The following is a 21,771-nucleotide window of genomic DNA, read 5'->3' on the forward strand; positions in this document are numbered from 1 at the left end:
AAACCACAGCCCTCACACAAACAGGCTTTTCATATGGCTTTAATGAAAAAGGACAAGTTTCTCATAGCAACTGGTGAGACTCCTTAGGAGAGGTAAGGAAACAGATCAGATCATCACCTGGCTGGCTTGCAGCTGTTATTTTTACCTCCGTGAAGACGCCCTTTGCTTGGTGTCAGCAAATTAGGAGTTTAATGTTAAGAGCTCAGTTACGGCTTGCTTCAACAGCCAAGCAACGACTAGCAAAGTGACTAACTTTAACAGCCAAGCAATAATGGCTGGAGACATTATGCCCACATCGTGCAAAAATGTGCATGTGGTCTCTGGTGGGAGCATGCTCAGCAGCAGCACTTACTCCACCTTATGAAAAGGTTCAGTGTGGGCTCTCCCAGCACTGCCCTCCAGGCATTCTAATGTACAATGCAGCCAGGGTGGACAAGTTCCTTTGGGAAGTGCAGTGGCAATGTCAGCTGTTTGGTGCCCCCTTAAGATCAAGTAATGCTTGTCTACATCACTGTGGCATGTTCTGTACAGTTACACTGAGAAGAATGGGGCTTCTTGTGCCCTTTTCCACTCTACCCCGCACCTCAGGCCATGCAATCATGGCAAGAGCAGCTATAATTTGGCCTCCAAATACATCTAGTCTAAGGAAGAAAACATTGTTCTCGAACTGTCATTCCTGCATGTTCCTTTCAGTGGAAAGACTTGTTTTTGGCATTTTAAACTGCCCACCTATTGTAGCAGCTTATTTTCTGTTTAATTTTAGATTTGTTTACATGGTGTCCTAAGACGTATTGTCATGATAAAAATGATAGAAGTGCCAACAGATTGTTTTAATACTCCTTACACATAGCATGAAAATGTGTTGTCAATCAGCCCATGTAACTGTACACAGAGAAAAGGAACACACAGTGCTTGAATTGTGCCCTGGTCTACAGGAGATGGATCACTGAGCAAAGGTAGTGTTGTGCACTTGGCCCATGGTACTGCCTTGTTATCAGGCGTGCTGCTCAGCCCCCGGCAAATACTGACTAAGCATTCATTCCCATTTTAGTTCCCAAATTTTTCTGCAAACCAGTGTTTACAGTGCAGGGGTCAAATGATGGATGCCCCATCGCTGGAAGCACCAACCGTAATGCAGGATGCAGCAAACCCTTCTGCCTCTGCTTCTCTCAGTGCAGGACAGGGACTGGAATTGCCAGTGCCATGCAGTACCTCAGAGGAGGTGTCTCTGCTGTCTCCCCTGCTCAAAATCTGTAGCTCAGAGACCAGCACTCTGGGGAGCATACAGTGTGAGCTAGTGCCAACAGGGATGCTAGTGCAAGGCAAAGAACTACATCTCCTTCCGCTCCAGAGCAGCTGGAATGGTGCACAGACTGGGAGAGATCACACTACATCCTGTACAATGGGCTAGCAGGGCTACTTGGGGCAGTGCTGCCCCCATTTCCCAGTGGCACTGGCAGAGTCAGGCACAACAATATCAGGAGATACCATCAACATCCTCTGGAACATGGCTTGGGAAAGAACATTAGGATGTGACCCTCGTATGGACATTAGGATGTGTCCTTATATAAACACTTAGATAAAATTTTGTGCCTCAGATTTTAGAAAGATCATTAACTAAGTAGTTGGGAGCATAGGGCTCACAGCTGCTCTGACTAGATCTTCCTGCTTAGATGGAAGGAGATTTTTATTTTGGTTTACATTTAAAGTGGGAGGGGTTACTAATTAATAGGCTATAAACTCTGAGCACCATAAGTTGATCACGGCAGACCTTCAATATAAGACTTAATGGGCCAGAAACTCATTTATACTAGGTCCCCTTTTTACACTATAGCAATGTAAAGAAGCCATAAAGCATGTCAGTTATATTTATACTTACTTTAGGGCCCCTTTGCACGGCCAGAAAACTATGAAGGTGGCTTAGTGTAAATGAGAATCTGTCCCAATATGTACAAAATTGCAACACCGAGGAATTCTTTTATTATAAAATTTTATTTTTCACTCTCTTGTAGGTTTCTATTGGCTTCGGTGACAGTACTGTCTATTTATTCAATAAATCTCCTGTTGATATGTTCAAGGGAAACAGGTAATTTGAGACCATAATGTATCAATTTAGTAGGAGGGAAAAGGACAAGAGGTGAAAGATGTTCAGAATAAAGCAAGATGCCTGGGGGTTTTTTTCTCATCAGTTTGAAAAAGAAGAGAGAGACTGGGCCAGAAGCCATCAGAGTTACTCTATATTTATACTGGTATAATTGAGACTAGAATCTGGCCCATTGCTATAAAGAAAAGATATAATCAAACCAATTCACAGTGAATTCTGATATGGTGAAACTCCCTTTAGTGAAGTAGAAGGAAAGACTCTAACTGTTTTATTGCATTACAATCTGAAGATTGCAATTCCAGTTATAATGAAACTCTGTACAGTGAAGCTTATCTGGGATAAGATGACATCACTAAAATAGAGTTGATGTTGTTCCCAACAGTACTCATGGTATAATAATAGGTACTTTCCATATAAGGAAGAAGCCACACTCTGCCCTGAGGAGCTCACAATATATGTCTAAATACATATATAAATGCCATTGTAATGTTAAACTCTTTAGGCTAAGAATAGGCTCCATAGGTTCCATAGGCTAAGAATAATGTCCTGAGATTATAACCTTTTAGTCCAAACTTTCAAAATTACCCATGCACGAGAATGCTTCCACATTTGAACACCTAGTTTGTGTACACAATTATCATGACTGTGTATACAATGGCAGCAATTGCATATTCAAATTTACACATGCAGATGCACACACATTTGTGTTCTGGAAACACTAAAAATTTTGTCCTGGGATCAAACTGAATTTTGCTTCTTGTTCATGTGAGTTTTAAAGAGAAAATTTGTCAACCAGGAGAAAATGTAAGGAACCCAAACTGTGAGACACCTCTTTTGGATAATCTGTGCAGTGTAACACCTGAAATACTTATCTTCCATTCTCATTGCATACCCTCTTGTGTTCTTAATGCTGTAGCTTTTCTGTCAGCCCAAGCCACAACTGGGAAAAAAAATTGCTAAATTCAACTGGAACATCTTGTAATTAATAGAGGGTCTAGCTACTAGTTGAATTTGACAGATTTTAAACAAGGAATATTTAATTATAGTTCTCATACTTTCCTCTTTTCGCAGGAACCGTAGGAGAATGAGAACTCATAAATTAATATATTATAAGGAAATAAAAATAATAATTTAAATGAACAGTCTGGCTTCTCTGCATTAATCTATGTCAGTTAAACTGTATAAAATTACAGGATTGCTGTGTTGTGTCTCTCTAGCTTGTCTGCCAGAGCCTTGGCTTGCAAATCCCTGCTGTGTTGAATATTATCTTCCATTAAATCTTATATTATTCCTACTGAGGGAGCAAACTTAAGATGTCAGGTTTGTAAATATCATGAGGACTGTAGGTGGACACCTATTAAAGGGATATAATAATCTCATTGTGAGTTCCAACTTTCAAAAAGGGATTGGTAGCCCCTCCTGACATTTAAAAACGTGAGGAGGATATTTCCAAATAAGTTTGCTCGACTCCTGTGAGTTACAGTAGAGACCCATATTTGTGTGAAAAGGGAAGAAATAGCAGCATGGATGGGGAAATTAGCTGAATGAAGAGGAATCTTAAATGTTTTGACTTGACAGTTGCTTGTCACCCCTGATTTCTGATTTCTCCTCCAATTGGTTTACGCAGGCTGCATGGTGTATGAAAAGCTTGGCGAGCAGGTCTTTGGCACTCCGGGAAAAATGATTGTTTTTGGATCCACTTCTCTCCAGAATACTGGAGGTAAAGGAAGAATAAAAGACAAGAGCAGACAAAGGAATGCACATACATTTATGCCTGTCGGCCAGTCAGATTTCTCATTCTCCCAGTGATGTTTTGGGGGCCCTCATGTTCTGTTGTGCAGTTCAAACTAGTATTCTCTGTGTAGTCTGTTGAAATGACATATCAGGGAAAACCCAACTTGAATCAGTAGTTTAGAATCAGTTAAACTTCTTTGCCTTAGATCATCTTGTATTTACTTAGGGTTCGCATGAGAACAGGTCCAGTATCCTTCTATGTGTTCATTCCACAAGGTATCATGTCCACTTTCTAAAATGGTCTCATTTTTCCCCAGCAATGCTGAGCTATCTCTTCATAGTAAAAAATGAGCTGCCTTCTGCCATAAAGTTTCTTATGGGAAAAGAAGAAGCATTTTCGTAAGTTTAATACTATTTTGCTTACTTGACTTCAGAGTTTATACTTCATGTAGATAAGCTAGAGCATGGGTTTATAAAAGCACTAATTATTGGCTGTTCCTCATGATAATGTCAGATGTTCACAGCAGAGTCCCTAATGGGATTGTAAAGTGTGGGAGGGGAGGAGGGAGGGGGGGGGAGAGAAAATAAAAATAAATGAGCCTTTAGTGATTACTGTCTAGATTTTCCTTTAGAAGAATGATTTCTACAACATTCTTATCTTATGGTCTGATCCCACAATATGCTGAGCAATTCCTGGGGCTATGTAAACGGGTAGGACTCACCCCCGCGGCGCCTCCTGCTGGTGACTCCTGGGAATTAGCTCCGTTCCAGCTCTGGAGCGCCCTCTGCAGGCCGGTGATCCGCCTGTCCTCTGGCCCCCGTGTCCCTCCCTGGACCCGGTGCCCTTTTACAAGGGGTGCTGCCCCCTGGCAGTAACCCCTTTCTCTCTGGATCTCCCCTCCCCGGGGAACCCCCACCCTCTATCCCCACCTTGCCTCAGTGTATGGCTACTGCCAGTCATTGTCTAGCCCCACGCCCTGGGGCAGACTGCAGTATCAGCCTATTCATCACTGGCAAGGAGGGTTTGGACCTGCTGCCTTGGCCTACCCCTGGGCTGCCCTCTGGAACCCCTAGCACCTGTTGGCCCACTGCTAGGCCGCAGCCTGGGGCTTTCCAGGCTGGAGCTCCCCAGTTCCTCCGCCTTTCTCCAGCCCTGCTCCACTCCAGATACCTGGTTAACCTCCCTGCAGCCAGGCCCTTCTCTCTCTGAATATAGAGAGAGACTGACTGAGACTTCTGGCTTCCCTGGCCTTCTTATAAGGCCCTGTTGCTCTGTTTGGGGCGAGGCCCCAGCTGCAGCCACTTCCCCAATCAGCCCAGCCTAAAGGCTGCTTTCTCAAGCCACAGCCCCTTCCCAGGGCTGTTTTTAACCCCTCCAGGGCAGGAGTAGAGGTCCACCCTGCTACAGGCTACTAAACGCCTTCAACACCTATTGAAACCAATGGGCATGGAACACACTCAGCACCTCCAGGAGTTTTGAGCACCTTGTAGGACTCAATCTGTAAAGAACTCCCCATAGTGCAGGGGAGGCCAAACTTACTGACCCTCCGAGCCACATATGACAATCTTCAAAAGTTTGAGGGCCGGGGCACACCTGCCGGGGGTTGGGGCTTCAGCCCCATGGGAGGCACCTGATGGTGCTTGGGGCTTCAGCCCTGTTCCTGCTGAAGCCCCAAGCCCTGGCAGGTGCACCCCATGAGGCTGAAGCCCTGAAACCCCCTTCCCCATTGGGAAGCAGCTCCTACCCCACCACCCCACTGCAAGGCAGAAGTCCTGAGCTCTCCCGCCTACACCTCCATCTGGTAGGTGGAGAATGGGGGGAGGGGGCTCAGCAGGCTGCACTTTAACTGTAAAAGTGCTCACGTTTAGCCACCCCTGCCATAGTGCGAAGTGCCCCAATACTAAAACGTGACAGGAGTGGAATACCTAGGGTAGATTTCTGCCACTTGTTAGTGCTTGATGGCATCTACCATTGCCTTAAACAAAACAAAAAGAGGGGTATTTCTTTACATTGGTACATGTCTTGTTTGTTACATCAGGTTATATGATGTCTTGCAACTTAGCTAAAAGGTGGAAACACCATCCTGGAGATGTTTCATACAAGACTGGACAGAGCACTTTAAAATATGTTGTAGAGAACAATCCTGCATTTCTGCCCTTTCCCTGCAGACCACCAGGAGAGGATTCTACCCACAGCCTTTGGGAAGGGGTCAAGTGACTGGGGTGGCCAGTGAATCCAGCCCTCAGTAGCATGGTCTGTCATTTAGGGCATGTGGCCAGGTCCTCAGCAGGCTAAGTGGATATACTGCTGTCTGCAGCATATGCTGCACTGCACTATGTCTGACCACTTGATCTGTCTTTTCCTGTGCTGGCAGGATAGCTTCTATCTAATGCCAGCTGGTTTGCTCCATCCCTTCATCCATGCCACCACTCCTACCAGTAAGGGCAACATTTTGCCCTCTGACTATGAAAATGTGTTGTGGCTCAGATTCCAAAGAGTGCCACTTTTTAAGCAATTACTGATAAAATATTCCATTTACTATCACATGTAACCAATGCCCTAGAAGTTCGGAAATTGCCCTAGTCTTTGCCTGTACTTGAGCTTACAACATATGGAAGCCAGAGAAAATGCTGTAATTCTGGATGGCTGATCAGATGTTAAAAAACAGTGATCGTGCTTTAAGAGGAGATTTCACTGCATCTTTGAAATGTTTTACAGGGCATGGTATGTGGATGGGCGAATTCTTGTTATAGCCGTGACATTTACTATAATCCTGCCCCTGTGTCTTCTTAAGAACTTAGGTAAGAGTGCAAATATCATTAGAATAAAATGGGGGTACCCAAATTTTGCTCCCCTCTAAGTCATATTGGCCACTCAGATACAATGGAGAGGACAGTGCTCAGTCATGAATAAAGTGGCCTTAGCACAGGAATAAGCTATGTATTAGGCATCCTGGAACAAGCCAGGCTAAACTAAAAGCTAGTAACATGACAAATGAGCACAGTATAACTAAATTGATTCAAAATATTGTTCGTTAGCTCTTCCATTTGCTTGTGGCAACTGATTACAGATTTTATGACCACCTGGGTGTTTATTCCAATAGGTAAAGTAATATTACATAGAGCTAGTAATTTTTTTAAATTGCAACAGAATTATCAAAAGTTTTTTCCATAAAAATTCAAAATTTCAATAACAATTCTCATTGAAAATTTTTGACTAGTTGTGTCTAGGTAATGTGTCTATGGACATGGATATTACTTATATTCCACTTTTATACTATTCTGAAGTTCATGGTGCATATTATGTGTATAATGTGTAACGACTTTAACTATGTTATAAAGTAAGAAGCTATAAAAAGAACAAAAACACAAACAAATGTGACCATTAAATGAGTTATTGATTAGATTTCTTTTGTACTTCTTTTAGGGTATCTTGGATACACTAGTGGATTTTCCCTTGGTTGCATGGTTTTTTTCCTCATAGTGGTAAGTTCTGCTTGCTGTTTTGGTTGGATTAGAGTTGCCCGTATAGTATCTTTGGTATTTTTTATTTTAATAATAGTTTTTACAGTTTACCATGTGGCACTTTATTGCAGGTTATCTACAAGAAAGTTCAACTTTCCTGCCCAGTCCTGGAGCCAAGTGCAACATCACCTATCATATCAAATGTTAGCTCAGCACATGAAGATATGTGTCAACCAAAGTATGTTACCTTTAATTCCAAGGTATGTTTCTTTCTATGATGTTTATTTTTAATTCAGATAATTTGATATCACACTCCATATTCATAGTCAATGAGACACATCATTTAGATCCAGAGTCTCCGTGGCCCTTTCACAGATGCGCTGTGATGGAAAGGGCATAATGAACCTTCTCTCTCAGCTTGTGTAAGCGGCAAGTTCCATTGGACTTTAAGGAGTTGAGGCTCTGCCTCTCTTTGCACCAGGTAGCAGATCTGGCCAGCTTCAAAGAGGGAATGAACTGCACTATCAATCAATACACAGAGATTGTAATGCCTGGGAACTCCAGCAGGCATTTGCCTCCTTGAAACAGAATGTGTCCCAGTACTCCTTCTGGGACAGTGACCCTCTGCACAGCTCCTTCCTATGGGCTGAGACTAAATATCACAGTCAAGCTCTGATCTATCACTGTCAGACTTCTCTGAGCATCCATTCTATGGCACTGAAATAATATTCCTCCTCATGGCATGTAAAAATCAAACATTTGCCCCTCTCACACAAGAGTGTGTTTGGCAGCAATAGTAGAATCATAGACTATCAGGGTTGGAAGGGACCTCAGGAGGTCATATAGTCCAACCCCCTGCTGAAAGCAGGACCCATCCCCAGACAGAATATGAAGAGGCTATGAAAGTGTCTTATTCAAGGGAATAAACCTGGTGGTAGCAGCAGCTACACGACTGCTGTCTGAACTGAGTCAGAAATATTTGCAAGAAAAATACATAGATTGTGTCCTCACATTGAAAAGTTATTGTTCCTGATGTTTTTGACAGGCACTCTGCCTTCCCTGCAAGGACTCTCAATGTTCAATTGAAGAGTTCAGAAAGTTGGGAGATGAGGTAGTTGAAACACTGATTTCTTAATATGTATTTTTCCTAACTGGCTTTTCTTCAATTATGTTCAAACAGACTGTTTATGCTTTGCCTACCCTTGCATTTGCATTTGTGTGCCACCCATCGGTCCTTCCAATTTACAGCGAACTTAAAGAGTAAGATGTTTTTTATTGTTTGTTTGTTTGTTTAAAATGAACTGTTTAGAGTCTAAAATGGTAGTGCAGAGTTGCTCCACCCTTGCTCACCCTCGTAATTCAAAGGAAAAGTAGTTTAATAAAATCAGAAAACAAAGGAGCACTGCTTGAAGCTAGGTAAATCTGGATTCCCTATGGGGTAACATGACATCCCAGGGGTTTTCTTTAGCATGACACAGCGATTTTGGAGAGCCAAGCAGTGCAAATTATTATAGTTTACAAGCTAGAGTCTTCTACTTCAGCTAATGCCATTGATTCCAATGTAGCAAAAAGCCTGTGACAGTAAGAAGTTACGCTTTTTATGTACAGGCTTTCACCCCAATGTGTTTTTAAACCACATCAGGTATAGTTAAACGATGTGACTGGAACCAATAACTTTTCTTTGTGTAAGAAAGATGAAGAAGATGAGCCTCCCACACCAGCAACTGCATAAGGGGAGCAAAGGGGCATGAGCAGGCAGTAGTTGTGGTGACCTGATTTGCACTGGTGCAAGTTACAGTAGGCGCCCTGCTGCTGTAACATCCATCAAGGCTGAGCGGCCAATGATCAGGGAGCTGCAACTGGCTCCTTGCAGCTGCTCCCTCCAGCACAGCTCAGATCCAGTGGAGAATCAGGACTGATATTTTTATACCTTAGATAAAAACATTTTTTGTCATGAAGCAAAATCTGCTCCTAAATGACTGTATGCCATTTTCTCTCTTTACTCCATATTAGTGTCTTTGCATTAGTGCTTCAAGGCCAAAGAGTTCAGCTCCTATTTAAGTACCTGAAAGAAGTTACTGGAATTTCAGCAGTGCTCAGCCTGCTGCAGTTCTCATACTTGTCAAAGGATCTGCTGTTTGTTGAAATTCTGGCTGCTTAATAAGGTGTCTAACTGGGAGCTGTTGGGCACTTTCAGCGTCCATTGACTTCAGTGGGATTTTTGGGTGCTCAGCTCTTCTATAAATCTGGGTGTTTCTATTTTGGTATCAAAATATTGATTAAGAGCCCAACACTAGGCACACCCAGGTTTAAGCATTTCAAAATTAGTGTAAAAAATGAAAGGTTTGTTCAACCAATTTTTTTTAAACTACAGCAGTTCTCCTTACCAGAGGACACAGACCATTTTTTGCAAGCATTTAGGATGTTAATATTCTGTTTTACTGGTCCTTTAATTTGCACATAGAAGCAGTTCCAAGCTGACCCTTTCTCTGCTGCAGAGGCTACTGCTAGCGGCTATAGCCACCCATTGGGATTTGGGGATGGCAGTATTCACAGAATGGTCATTATGTTCTCTTGACTTAAAACCCTAGGAAAACTGGGAGGCTACCAATGGCTTTTGGGAGAGTTAGTCCCCCAGTCATTCTCCTCCTTCAGTACAGCTATTGGGAATCACTGATTTAAATGAAGAAAAGACACACTCTGAAGTCTCTCCAATGCTAGTTAATTTTGTTTGTGCAAAGGTTTATACATTTCTACAACAGTTATTCAAACAAAATGCAGCCATTCATTATGTTTTCTTCTTTTTTCCAGTCGCACACAGAAGAAAATGCAAATGGTTTCCAATATCTCATTTTTTGCCATGTTCGTTATGTATTTAATGACTGCCGTTTTTGGCTATTACACTTTCTATGGTAAGTAAGCAGCTTTTGCTGATCTAACATATCGGTCAGAAAGAATCCAGGTGAAATCAATAACAAAAAGGAGAATCCCACTCACTTACCTTACTAGAATTTTTAAAAAAAATTCTGTAACCTTTTCCGTAAAGATACAAATCTCTTTTTTACTGGTGCTCTGAGTGGCTACAGACAGTAGCTATATGCAGCATTTGCCCATTTAACTTCAAAAATGAAAGAGAAAGGAGGAAAGGCCAGACTAATGCACTGAAACTCCCAGACACCACAGCACCCACGGGGAAAAATTAGTGGGTGCTCTGCATCCACCAGCAGGCAGCCAGCCATGTCCCCACTCCTCCGCCTACCTCCCAGCACTTGCCACCACCAAACAGCTGTTTGACGGTGTAGCAAGCTCCAGGAGGGAGGGGAGAGGAGAGGGAACATGGTGCACTCAGAGGAGGAGGTGAGGAAGAGGCAGGGGCGAGGATATGGGGAAGGATTCGGAATAGGGTTGGGGGGGCAGAGTTGGGGCAGGGACTTTGGGGAAGGGGTTGGAATGGGTGCGGGGCAGGGATGGAGTCGGGGCGGGGCAAAGGGCAGAAGGGGGTCGAGCACCCACCGTTGGGAGCAGAAATCGGTGCCTATGGTGCTGGGACCAAGTCCTGGGGGTGACCTGGAGCAGAAACCCTGGAGACAAGTCCACAGAGGAGGCAAAGCTAACCCTACAGATTGCGTGAATCTGTGAGAAAAGGAAACCCAATTCTTTCCTACTTTACCATGTGCCTGAATATTAATAGTGTGTGGATAATGCTGCATCTGTGAGAGCCCCCCACTCCGATGTTTGCCTGCACCCTATCAGTTGCAGAATTGGGGTGTGAAAAGGCAGCATTACTTTTCTCCTTCCCCATGGATCATCGTTTGAGGCTGACAGGAACATGCCTTTTTTAAATGTTTTTTTTCTTTTTCTGTAGCCCTTTCCCTCATCCTTTCATAGACCAGAATAGCATTTTTATTTTGGCCTTCTTTTTTTAAACCAACACCACTTGTTTATTTGCTCAGGGTGTCGCAGTTATTGCCATATGTACATTACAGGAGTACAGTTACAAAAACTTAGGTATTGATAAAGGTCACTTGCTTGGGCTATATGGTATTTCGCTGTCATGCTGAGTGGGAGACCAGAGGTACAGAGGCAGCAACCTGGGCTTGTAATGGCAGAATGCGCCTCATGTGGTATAAGCCAGGTATGAGAAGGGGCTATGCCAGCCCCTTTTAAAATTGCACCCGCAAACTGAAGGGAAGTTTGGGATGATTTCAGGCTTTTTCTGTATATTTATAAGTGATTCTTGCCAGAGAGGGTTTATCCTTTAGGGTCAAATCTTTCTGACGAGTAATATTTTTGCCTTCAGGAATAGACCAGATTGCGCCAAATGGCAGGTATTTTAAAACTATATATCCCCAACGAGCCCCCTGCAATGTCTTTACCCCCCTGCCTCCCCACATCAGATTACACAGGCTGACTACTGTTCTGTGCTATCAGTTTTCTCAGGACACCTTTCAGAAACAAAGTCTGAACACTTCCAGGAAAGGGCAGATTAATATACTTTTTTTTTGTGGCCAGTGCATTTGCTTCCTTTGGTTACAGTTATGAGAGGTTTTTTTAAAGGTGCGGAAACAAACAAATGAATTCTATGTTCTTCCTGTCTGCCAGCATGTGTACACCTGGTCCACAGCATTTCTCACCGGTTAAGGGAGATGCTTTTGTGGGAGGCCTTGTTAAAATATTGTCAGTACACGTGGCGCTCCCAGTGACCAGGGCCGGCTTCAGACCCCAGTGCGCCAAGCGCACGCTTGGGGCGGCATTTTGCCGGCAGGGCGGCAGCCAGCTCCGGCGGACCTTCCGCAGTCATGCCTGAGGGAGGTCCACCGGAGCCGCGGGACAAGTGGACCTCCCGCAGGCATGACTGCGGAGGGTCCGCTGGTCTCACGGCTCAGGTGGACCTCCCGCAGGCATGTCTGCAAGAGGTCCCACGGAGCCGCGGGACCGGCGACCACCAGAGTGTGCCCCACGGCGCGCCGCCCTGCTTGGGGCGGCGGGATTCCTAGAGCCGCCCCTGCCAGTGACCCATATCAGCAGCAATTAGAATGGATCACTTCCTCCAGGAGGTGGTCATTGAGGTGCAAGGGCTGTGAATGTTGCTGAGGGAGGAGGATAGGTTCAAGGGGGAAAATGGAGGTGTGGGGGTAGCCACCAGAAGTAGCTGGATAGCAGTTTGTGTGGTCAGAGAAACCTCATGGGGAAAGGGTTGACCTAAAAGGGGGTTTGTTCTTCAAGAGAAGATGTTCTGTTTTCTCCTAGCACTCTATTTGCTCTTTGGACTTATTTAGTGCAACCTAATAATTTAGCATAAATTCAGCAGGGACAGTGCATGTGGTTATTTTTATGTAAGTTTAAGCTGCCAAAAAATCCCCAGTAGCTATGCTATGCCTCCCTGTAATCTTCCTGAAATGGATTTTAGCTTAGAGTTAACCTTGTGCTTTCTTGACTGGGGATGCTTTCCTGAAACAAGGCCCCAAAGAGTTAATCTTGAAACATGGAATCACTGGAGTATGGTTTAAAACATATTTTAACTCAAGAATGTTTCATTCCCTGCCCTTTTGTTTGCTGATACATCACTTATTTGTTCAAGAAGACCATTGTTAAGTGACGGTTTCTGTAAATTAATTGGTTATTTGCTGGAACATTTACGTTATTGTCTTCCCTGCAGAAAATGTGCACTCAGATCTGCTTCACAACTACCAGAGTAGAGATGACATCCTCATCCTGACAGTGCGTGTGGCTGTCATTTTTGCAGTCATACTCACTGTGCCAGTGCTGTTTTTCACTGTAAGTATAAGGCTTCTTGCAATTTAGAAACAGCTAAGATCTGTAGTAGGTGCACTCTCCCAAAGCAAGGCTGATTTGTGTGTGTGGCTTGGTTTCTGAATCAATGACAGACTAGAGAGTACTTGATCCTGCAGTCAGTCTTTCCACATATTAAACTCCCCATTGGCTTCATTGGGAGTTCTGGATGGGAGAAGAAGCTATCATACAATTAAAATTAATTAATCTCTCTTGGAACTGGAAGGTGTTATTATTTTCATTTTAAATCAACTTAAGGGCCTTATCCTACCCTATTGATCTCAATAGGGGCAGAATCAAGGATGAAATCCAAGAACAGAGGAACCACAGAAATCCCTTTCAGTAACCCTGTTGTAGTAGAGCTCTTCATGAGAGGGTGGGATGGACTGACCATGAGGGCAGCCTCCACTTCCCCTGTGTGTTGCAGGGATCAAGGAGCTCTGTACAACAGTTGAAGAGTCTGATACAGAAAGAGGCATTATGGGCAGGCTGGGGAAGGAGTCACTGAGTCCGCAATTATGCAGATCCAGTGGATTCAATACCTCCCCACCCACATGGGTGACATTATTCCAACCTACTGTGTAGGCTGGAATGGCAGCCACAGAGTGGCTATGTTGTAGAGTTGGATGTAGGTGAATTCCGTTCCTTCTCATCGCTGTTTAGTTCCACAAACAAAGCCAATTATGTGAGCTTTCACCCTAGCAGAACAGCAGTTAATTTTGAACTAAAATGTACATGTTAACATACTCCCCAACCTCTGTCAAGAAATATAATCTGGGGGAAAATACACTTGTACAGACACATAGAAATCCAGTTCTCAGATTTTGAATTAAATGTAAGGCTTATTCCAAAGGCAGTACATTTGAGTCCTCCAGAATCACTGGGGCATCTATGAAAATCTCATTGTCATGCACAGAATCAATAAAAATTAGTATATGGGCTTGAAAGTTGTATGCTCCTCCTAACAGAGAACTTTTCCTTTTCCTACAGGTGCGTTCTTCTTTATTTGAGATGGCTAAAAAAACAAAATATGACTTATGCCATCATGTTGTGGTTACTCTTGTCCTCCTGATTTTCATCAACCTGTTAGTAATTTTTATCCCCTCAATGAAGGATATTTTTGGAGTTATAGGTACAGTATTCTGGTTCTATATAATAATAAATAGCTGTTGTTGGCAGATGTGAAATTCCACAATAACTAACATATTTATTTGAATGTTACAGGAGTAACTTCTGCCAATATGCTGATTTTCATTCTTCCTTCATCGCTGTATTTAAAAATCACACATCAAGATACGGAAAAATTTACTCAGAGGATTTGGGTATGTTTTTCTGTAGATCAATTTAGTGCTTTGCCTGTTACTCATTAAAATGTATTAGGCTGAGAACAGATCTAATCTGTTGTCTGAACATATGTGAACCTATTGGTGTTACCCTTGTCCTCCCTCCCTCTGTCACACTCCTGTGCAGTGTTTTGTCTTAAATTAGATTGTAAGACCTTTGATGCAGGGACCCTTACCTTCTTATGTGTTTGTACAGCACCTAGCACACTGAGGCCTTGATCTGACTGGGGCCTCAAATCTAATTGGGGACCGTCCAGAAGTACCACAGTTTAAACAATAGTAATCCCCAGCAAGGTTCTGAGTCCCTTGAAGTTTGGCAGCAGAAGAGCTGCCACCATAGCCACAACTTATTTTGCACTGCAACACATTACCTGAAAGAGCCTGCAGTATGTCACGTTTGCAGCACTTCACATTTGTTTTAAGGGATCACAGTCAAATTTTGGGCGCCTCCTGCAAAAGGAGCGAGCTCTTTACCATTTGTGAGCATACAGGACTGTGACAACTTGATCCCAGCAGGACCTTACAAGTTTTTACTGCATGTCAAGGGAGGTTTGCAGTCCAGAAGATGGCACAATCCTTCCCATACTGAGATTAGAATAAAAAACTTTCTTGGTAAAGGTCAAAGATCCTGCTAATTTCCCAGCTGTGAATAGAGTCATGTAAGATTCTGAATAGTCCCTGTGATTTGCTGGGTGCACTCAGTGCACTACCAGAACCAGCCCTTCTGTTATCATGGCCTTTGGGCTTTTTCATATTACAGTAGTGATTTGGATTAATTTTATTTGATTACTCCATAATCAAGAACTTCATTTGGGCCAGGCTCGTGATTCCATAGTTATTTCTCTGCACCGGCATGCAAGAATCTTAGGTTACATATGTGGGTTAATTCATTAGTTCCACAAGACAACAATGGCTGAAATGCTATGCAAGTAAACCCTCATGGGATGACCCAGTGCATGTGCTTTACTTCATTCTGCAATGAGCCCATTGACTAGTTAAAGAGCAGAGCCAAGGGGTACCAAAGGAGAACCCATTCAGCCTTCTTCAGATAGTCACTGAAATGAGCACTTAAGGCAGAGGTTGTGAACTGAGGATAGAGGAAATTTTCATTCTCAGTGCTTAACAAGGAATTCAGAGCTTTGTTTTCATTTGTAATTTTGAAACCCAGAATCAATTTTTAAGTCTCTCTAAGGAAAATGTTACCTTAGTTGAAAGACTCCTTTCCTTTTTTCTTTCAGGCTTCTCTTTTCATGGCATTGGGAATATTGTTTTCCCTAGTGAGCATTCCTTTGGTCATCTATGACTGGGTGCACTCAGGAGACAGTGCTGAAGGCAACTGAAGACAACATCATGCTGAAAAGGATACATCCCTGTTTGGTACTCACCAGAATCACCACCATTCTGTTTTATCTATCCCATCCATTATGAGTTTACTCAAATCAAATCCAAATAATGAAATACTGATATAGATGTATTTGCTTGCAGAAAATGCCCATTTTCCCAACAGCAATATCAGTTTCTCCAATTCCAGTGAGTTATCAAATCAATGTTAAGTTTGTGTTGATTGTCTGCAAGGGTTTACACGGCTTTGCCACTTGGTTCCAATCATAATTAATTTTTACTCTTCTGGCCATGAATTAGATTGTTCTAATACTAGTCCTAAAACTTCCAAACTATAATATTTAGTCCCTTGGAGCAAGACGTGTATTTGTTTTTTGTTTTGCAAATCCAGATTCTAGAATAGTTTTCACAAATGATGTTCAGCTCTCACCATCTTTTTTTAACCAAAACTGTACTCTTAAATTGCATACATTTAATCTGGCTTTTCATTACTATTTTGTAAACCATTTCCCCTCATTTAGTAAATGTAGCATTCTGGAGTGTTTATATGAAGGGCACCATGAAAGCATCAGCTGGTGTTAGATAAAAGTATGTCCTGTATTGGTGCTGCTCTTTGTGGTGTAAAAAAAAAAAAGTAATTGGAGCAGCCAGTCCAAATGGTTGAGCTGATGGTACATCAAATCACCATGCAGAGACAAATACTCAACCATGAGTGACCTTAGACCAAGAGGAATATCAAATACCACTAACCCTTTTGAAACTGACTAGAAACAGACTTGGTATAAAAAAAACAGGAGTACTTGTGGCACCTTAAAGACTAACACATTTATTTAAGCATGAGCTTTCGTGAGCTACAGCTCACTTCTTCGGATGCATCGGATGCATCCGAAGAAGTGAGCTGTAGCTCACGAAAGCTCATGCTTAAATAAATGTGTTAGTCTTTAAGGTGCCACAAGTACTCCTGTTTTTTTTGCGGATACAGACTAACACGGCTGCTACTCTGAGACTTGGTATAGAGCACTGAACATTTGAAACCAACCAGGAGAAGGCAGAGCTGATTTTTGTGTGAAAGGAAAGATTCAGAAATATGCATTTTCTTCCATATAAACCAATATTTACTAAATACATCTACACTTTTCAAGAAAAAATGAAAAATTCCAGTTATATCAAAAAACACCACCTTTAGTCATACTTAATGCCTTTTCCTTTAGGATAGTTTTGCATATACTTAAGGCTGACCTTGTAAAGAAGTTAACTTAACCTTTTAGGGTTAGCCCTCCTCCGATTGAAGTCAGTGTGAGTTTTTCACTCCAGTGGGAACAGGATCAGGTCCTTATGCAAAACTGGATTCTTAATTGGAATCAAGCCAGATTTTTATTTTTTAAATATCTCTTTAAATAGAAAAAAATTTTATATTTAAAAAGCCTATTTCTGTTTCTTCAGGATCAAACAAAAATAGCTATAAATTATTTGCAGAGCCACTCTAACTTTGCATTTATGTTGTGGCATATTGTCAGTTTGGAGAATGGCTCAGGTTAGAGATTCAGGTACTAAGCAGGTGATCTTTATCATCACGTACCGAATCATTTTTAGTAATAATGTACTACCAGGGACACACATTTGTTCATGTTGTATTGTTCTTGATGTGTGAATTAGAGAGTTTGAATTCTGCTGTCAAACGTGCTAGGTTGCTAGTGCAGGGATCAGCAACCTTTGTCTCACAGCCTGACAGGGTAAGCCCCCTGGCGGGCTGGGCCGGTTTGTTTACCTTCTGCATCCGCAGGTTCGGCCAATCGCAGCTCCCACTTGCTGCAGTTAATCACTCCAGGCCAATGGGGGCTGCGGGAAGCGACGCGGGCTGAGGGATGTGCTGGCTGCTGCTTCCTGCAGCCCCCATTGGCCTGGAGTGGTGAACCGCAGCCAGTGGGAGCTGTGATTAGCCGAACCTGTGGATGCAGTAGGTAAACAAACCGGCCCGGACTGCCAGGGGGCTTACCCTGGCGGGCTGTGTGCCAAAGGATGCCAATCCCTGTCCTAGTGTAAACAGAGTCTGAATGAGCTCTTCCCTGACATCTAGTGGTGAGCTGTGGAAAAAGACTTCAGAAGCTGATCTCGTTTGCCTGGACACACCCACCCTGCCTAGGTGTTCAGCATGATGGGATTGCTTGCCCAAATGATCACTTATGGTTGGTGTTGGATCCCAGTCTCCTTGTTATTGGGGCAGGAGTAATAAAGCGTTGTTATCCTTGTTGTGTGAACCGAGGGCAGCAGAACTGTACCTGGCATACCCCAGTGGAGGGACTCACCCTCAACTGAACGGCACTTGCTAGGCAGAGGACATGGGTTCCAAAGTCTAATGACTTGAGAGAGGGTGGGCCTTGTTTAAGGGTCGTAGACACTGTTTGACCCTTCCTCTCTCCATGGTATAATAAAAAAGTTAATTTAGATTCAACTGAGAGTCTTGTTACATGCTGCAGAGCTGAAATCACTGATACCCAGGTCTAAGTATTAGACCTACTTTAGGATAGTGTCTCTATTGCAAGAGACTGGCCAGTGTGCACCAGCAGTGAGGCTCCCCCACTAACAGTTGAAATCAGTGAGAGACATCTTGGCAAGTGGTTGGCAGAGAGGTTGGTGGAGAGGGCCAGAGCAGAGCCCTGCAGAGAAGTGCGGCAAGTGGCCATTGGGGCATGTAAGGTGCCTCCTTACACCACACCCCCCACTTCCACACAGAGTGGGAGGTAAACTCTGCAGATGAACCTCTGAACTCTGGGGCTGCACTGGCCAAGGACAGCAACTGTGAGTGGGGTACAGAGAAGGGACGGGCACGTTGAAGGGACTTGGGTTGCTGGACTTAAGAACCTGAGGCGAAAGGACACTGCCCAAATTACTTGGGGGCTGGGTCTTTTGCTCATGGTTTGTGTTTATGAACCCTAGTTGCAGTGTTTTCCCAAATTAATTCTGAGTTACTTCCCTCCTTTTATTAAAAGTTTTTGCTACACTCAGACTGTGCTTGTGAGAGAGGAAGTGTTGCCTGTTAGAGGCATCCAGAGGGGTTGTGTGTAATTGTCCCAGGTCACTGGGTGGGGGCTCGAGCCGGTTTTGTGTTGTATTGTTGAAAAGGAACCACTAGATACTGAACCCGGCCCTTGTTGCTGCTGGCTCCACCTGGCAGAAGGGTTACACTAGCAATGGAACTAATGGCTAACAGGAGTACAGGTGCACATTCAGGGTTGAATGATGCCCTTCATAAGTTCAGGTGTACCTGCCAATTTGTGATGACTCTCACATTTTCAGTGGCTGATTCATTTTATACTCACACTATAACTAAGGAAAAAGAGACTAGGATTAGCAATCATATCTATGGATATTATTTGTCACTACAGTTTTTTCTTTTTACAGACCTGATACTTCAAGATAATTGAGTTTCCTGTGAGCTGCTGAATTGCCTTCACTCCTATTGCCTTGTCCTTACGTCGCTTAAAGTCACTGGGAGTTGAGGTCACTTAGCAACTTGCAGGAGGTGCTCAGGACCTGTAAGGGTCTAGCCCTATGGGCTGTCTATGCTACACAGGTCAAAATAAGACAGCTTATGTCAACCTAATTATGTCAGTGTACATACTACAGCCTTGTCCCGCCAATGTAAGTGCCCTACTATGCTGACATAATAACTCCAACTCCCCGAGAGGGATAAGGCTTATGTCAGTGTAGTTAGTGCAGCGTAGTGTCTGTGCAGACACTGCATCTCTTACATCAGCTTTCGTGTCAATTTCACAACAGGAGCCCTGCTGTCCTGGAGAGATGGGCAGTTGGATCCAGCTCCCAGCTGGAGTCAGGGTAAGAAGCTCAAGCGGCCTCGCGCCAGCTTTTGGTGGGGGAAGGGGCAAGAAGCCGAGGCAGCTGCACGCTGCTCCCCAATGGTGAGAAGCCCCAGGCGGCTTCCCCCGGCTCCCTGTGGGAAATGTGGAGGTGAAAAGCCTCAAACAGCTTTGTTCCACTCCCAGCGAGGACTGGGAAGCAAAGAAGGGGGACAGCCCGCTAGGAGCCTGTGTGGCAGCCAGGCTCCAGGCAGGGAGCTGCCAGCAGAGCTCAGAGACCAGGCTCTCAGCTCCCCACACTGCCCTCTATTAGGTCAGCAGAAATGCTCCTGGTGAGGCCATGCACCACCAACCCAAAGAGGGTAGTGTGGACATACACCACCACATTAATTACTGTGGTGGATGTAAGTTGACCTAATATAAGTAGACTTAGGTTTGTAGTGTACACAAACCCTAAAAGACTAACTTTAACCTGTGAAAATTTCATAGGTGACTGTTTTATCCCACAAGTACTCTGGGGTTGTCCTCCTCCTTCCCTTTTCCTTCCTCCTTCTACTACTGACAGTAGAGATTACTGAGTTGATGGAACTGTGATAGAGGAGATATTGAGGGGACTTTCAAAGGCACAAATGAGTTAGATGCCCAACTCCCATTGATATTCAATGGGAGTTGGGCACTCTCCCTCTTTACTTCTTCCTCACCCACTTTGTTCCCTTCTTCAATTTGCATACTGCAGTCTTACTGAATAAAATACATTTAATTAGCAGGATTTATGCAATGAGTGCAATTTCCCCTAGGCATAGGACCATCATCATTTCTGTCCTGAAAGGGTGTAAGATGGGCTCAGTCCTTAAACAGGCTGTGTGCTGGCCCTGTACATGGGGGGGGGATTTCACTCAGACTGATTTACTGGACTAGTATATATAGCTATTTATGCAAAGGAATAATATGTATGTTGATGTCTGTGGTACAGACTGTGAAATAATGCTTTTTTATTTTCTCATCAGGTTTATACATTTTTAACAGAATGCAATAGACCCTGCTGTAACTGTCAAAATCACTGTATAAGGTTATCTGTAAAATGTACTGCTATTATTCAGTTTGTTTGAAATAGTGAACTTGTAGCTAACAAAAGTATGAATCCCACATTTTAGCTAGGTTTTTAAGAGCACTGTAAAATGCTATAGGAGTTCCTCTGTTAAATTAGTAGGATCCAGAGTACTGTATCTACTTAATAGGTGGCAGCATGCCTTCCTTTTCTAGAGAGCTTGTCACTATTGTGGACACTGCAAATTCATAGACTGGACGTGAAACTAGTTAAACTGTTCTGTTACGGTTATTGGAAAGTGGTGGGAGAAGGAGGGAGTAATTCCAAGCAGGAGTTCCTAATAAGGTTTTAGGAGTAGATCGTGAGCTAGTGTTATGTTGACTGACACTAGCTGCAGATCTGGCCCATAAAATCCTTTGCTTTTGGCTTTTGCTCTTGACTAGCATTTCATTGACAGTGAGTTGTGGAGAGAAATGAAGAAGCTATCTCCCTTCTCTCTCCCTGTCTGTTTATAAACATAAATAAGTAAAATATATTACAACTTTGGACCTAGAATCTTGGAAGTAACACTGTTTTGGGATGAAGTGTACAGATGGGCCTGCACAAGACCTATGTGCCACATAAGCCCTAATTTGAGGATGTAAGGGGGATCTCAGTGGTACACAGCCCTTGTACTGGCCCCTTGCCAGAAGGGTAATTCCTGCCCTTCAGGATATCCATCCACTCCAGAAAGTTGATTTTCTGAGCTTAATAATGATACGTGTGTGTTCTATTTTGACTGGTCACACATCTAAATGAAACTTTGAAAACATGTTTGGGGACAGCATGGGTTTCGTCTGTACATCTGCCTCATGACACAAAGCACCATACGTATTTATGGTGCTGTACGAATAATTAATTATATATAATGGTATCTATAGCCCATCCTAAATCTGCAAAGACTAATTGCTTTAATCTTATATTAAGACAAAAGAGCATCTTGGCAAAAAGCCTTCTGATTTTGAATGACCCCAATCTAGTTCCACAATCCTATTACTGGTATCCTTAGGACCAACCCACAACAGTGTGTATTCTATTCCATCAACAATACCAATAATGGCTCTTCTTTCCTGCTACCAAGAAGCT

At 43.3% G+C, this 21,771-nt stretch overlaps 1 protein-coding gene across 3 annotated transcripts in view; it reads left to right on the forward strand.

Moving 5' to 3' along the window:
* The window catches only part of SLC38A1 (solute carrier family 38 member 1), a 54,191-nt gene extending 37,777 nt beyond the window's left edge, over positions 1-16,414 (forward strand). For all 3 annotated transcript variants that reach the window (XM_039498344.1, XM_039498423.1, XM_039498504.1), the window contains exons 5-16: positions 2,013-2,086; positions 3,732-3,824; positions 4,156-4,237; positions 6,558-6,640; positions 7,266-7,324; positions 7,435-7,563; positions 8,484-8,563; positions 10,115-10,215; positions 12,963-13,081; positions 14,087-14,228; positions 14,321-14,418; positions 15,678-16,414. In XM_039498344.1, the coding sequence (XP_039354278.1) occupies positions 2,013-2,086; positions 3,732-3,824; positions 4,156-4,237; positions 6,558-6,640; positions 7,266-7,324; positions 7,435-7,563; positions 8,484-8,563; positions 10,115-10,215; positions 12,963-13,081; positions 14,087-14,228; positions 14,321-14,418; positions 15,678-15,779 (1,162 nt within the window). In that variant the 3' untranslated portion in view covers positions 15,780-16,414. The remainder of the gene's footprint in view (positions 1-2,012; positions 2,087-3,731; positions 3,825-4,155; positions 4,238-6,557; positions 6,641-7,265; positions 7,325-7,434; positions 7,564-8,483; positions 8,564-10,114; positions 10,216-12,962; positions 13,082-14,086; positions 14,229-14,320; positions 14,419-15,677) is intronic.
* Positions 16,415-21,771: the final 5,357 nt, after the last annotated feature.

The sequence above is a fragment of the Mauremys reevesii genome, linkage group 1, assembly GCF_016161935.1.
Source record: "Mauremys reevesii isolate NIE-2019 linkage group 1, ASM1616193v1, whole genome shotgun sequence".
Taxonomy (NCBI): domain Eukaryota; kingdom Metazoa; phylum Chordata; order Testudines; family Geoemydidae; genus Mauremys; species Mauremys reevesii.